The sequence below is a fragment of the Trypanosoma cruzi genome, genomic scaffold (assembly GCF_000209065.1).
Source record: "Trypanosoma cruzi strain CL Brener 1047053516997 genomic scaffold, whole genome shotgun sequence".
In the NCBI taxonomy this organism is placed as follows: Eukaryota; Euglenozoa; class Kinetoplastea; order Trypanosomatida; family Trypanosomatidae; genus Trypanosoma; species Trypanosoma cruzi.
The window spans coordinates 1,640-2,917 of record NW_001849136.1 but is presented as its reverse complement, the minus strand read 5'-3'; the positions used below and the strand labels follow the sequence as shown (position 1 = coordinate 2,917).

At 45.3% G+C, this 1,278-nt stretch overlaps 2 protein-coding genes across 2 annotated transcripts, besides 4 other annotated features; both read right to left on the bottom strand.

Annotated features, from left to right (window-relative positions):
• On the bottom strand, positions 1-534 carry Tc00.1047053415187.19 (hypothetical protein, conserved; the record flags this gene model as incomplete). The annotated part of the gene is made up of 1 exon (XM_797141.1): positions 1-534. A coding segment is annotated over one exon (534 nt), but the record flags the coding sequence as incomplete, so codon positions are not given.
• Positions 1-1,278: a sequence feature (areas not merged during assembly with more than two copies in the genome that could not be assigned to a particular haplotype).
• Positions 571-625: a sequence feature (T-rich).
• Positions 632-656: a microsatellite.
• Positions 663-686: a microsatellite.
• Positions 724-1,215, bottom strand: Tc00.1047053415187.10 (hypothetical protein, conserved; the record flags this gene model as incomplete). The annotated part of the gene is made up of 1 exon (XM_797140.1): positions 724-1,215. The coding sequence occupies one exon, from the start codon at positions 1,213-1,215 to the stop codon at positions 724-726; it is 492 nt and encodes a 163-aa protein (XP_802233.1).

The following is a 1,278-nucleotide window of genomic DNA, read 5'->3' as shown; positions in this document are numbered from 1 at the left end:
AGCCAATGAAGGAATAATCAACGTGCTTGTCGCCAGTGTGTTTTTAACGTACTGCTCTATGAGTGACATTTTAAGAGAGGCAGCCTGCCCCGCAACGGAAGATGTCAGTTGTTTGTCGGTCGTTTCCTTCGTGGATACAACGAGAGAGTCGTCGCTGCGTTGGAGCAATGACTCCGGTTGGGATGTGAGATGTGACACGATGGCATCCACCTTGCGCAATCGCCATAATTCCGTCTCAAACGGCATTGTATTGAATGTAAGTGACATTAGCTGATTTCCAGGGGCGTGCGACAGGATATAGTGCCGTATAGTCACTGAGCCGACAAGTGAAAAGGCAACACATCCGATGAGTGTAAAAAACACAACAAGGACCACAATAAATATGGCAGCGGAAGCCAAAAACGTACTTTTAAACATCCTCAAGGCAATTTGATGCCAAACGCCAAGCAGTTCTCGGAAATCATGCATACGACTCAACACATATTCCTTACAAGACACACCGCAGTCAAGGAGAAACACATAGAGCTCATCCATGCCCGGCGCATCCAGTACACACAATCAAAACCACCAAAAACTAAAGAAAAAATGTAAGGAAAAAATAAAAAAGAAAAAGAAAAATAAGAAACATCACTAAACAAATAAATAAATAAATAAATGGCATCAAAAAAAAAAAAAAAAAAAAAGAAGAGGCACTAGAGGACTACCGCAAATAAACGCTGATTATCAGGAAACTGTGTGAAGGGCCAAAAGCCGCTCTATATCTGTCTCAGACACGTGTGGATGAGAAATACATGCATGGCAATATACACGCAGTGTGTTGGGGGAAATGTCCACAAGATCGTTCTTCCAGTGCGCAATAAGAATCTCCTTCATCGCAATGCAAGAAAGCATCCCCTGCAGGAGATGACGGGAAGCAGTCCATCGTTCCGTTTCGGATTTCCCATTCGATGTTTGAGAACAGAGACATGCCACGCCCTCCCGGTAGACACGATGCTCTTCATCCAATAGTGCATGGATGAGGTCAAAGTCGGCTTGTATCTCGGAGAGCAGATGAGTTTCAACAATAACATCGTTCTTCTGTCGCAATTGAGTGTTTTTCGCCAATCGGAAGAGAACAGCACGCCAGCGTGAAGGCAGCACCTCCAAATAGTGCTGCCGAACCCTCTCATGGAGGTAAACACGAGGATCACAGGCAGAGGGAGACGGAGGAGCCATTACACAAAAGACACTCACTCACTCCCGCCCCTCCCCCCTCTTTTTTTGTTCTTTTCGTGCTTC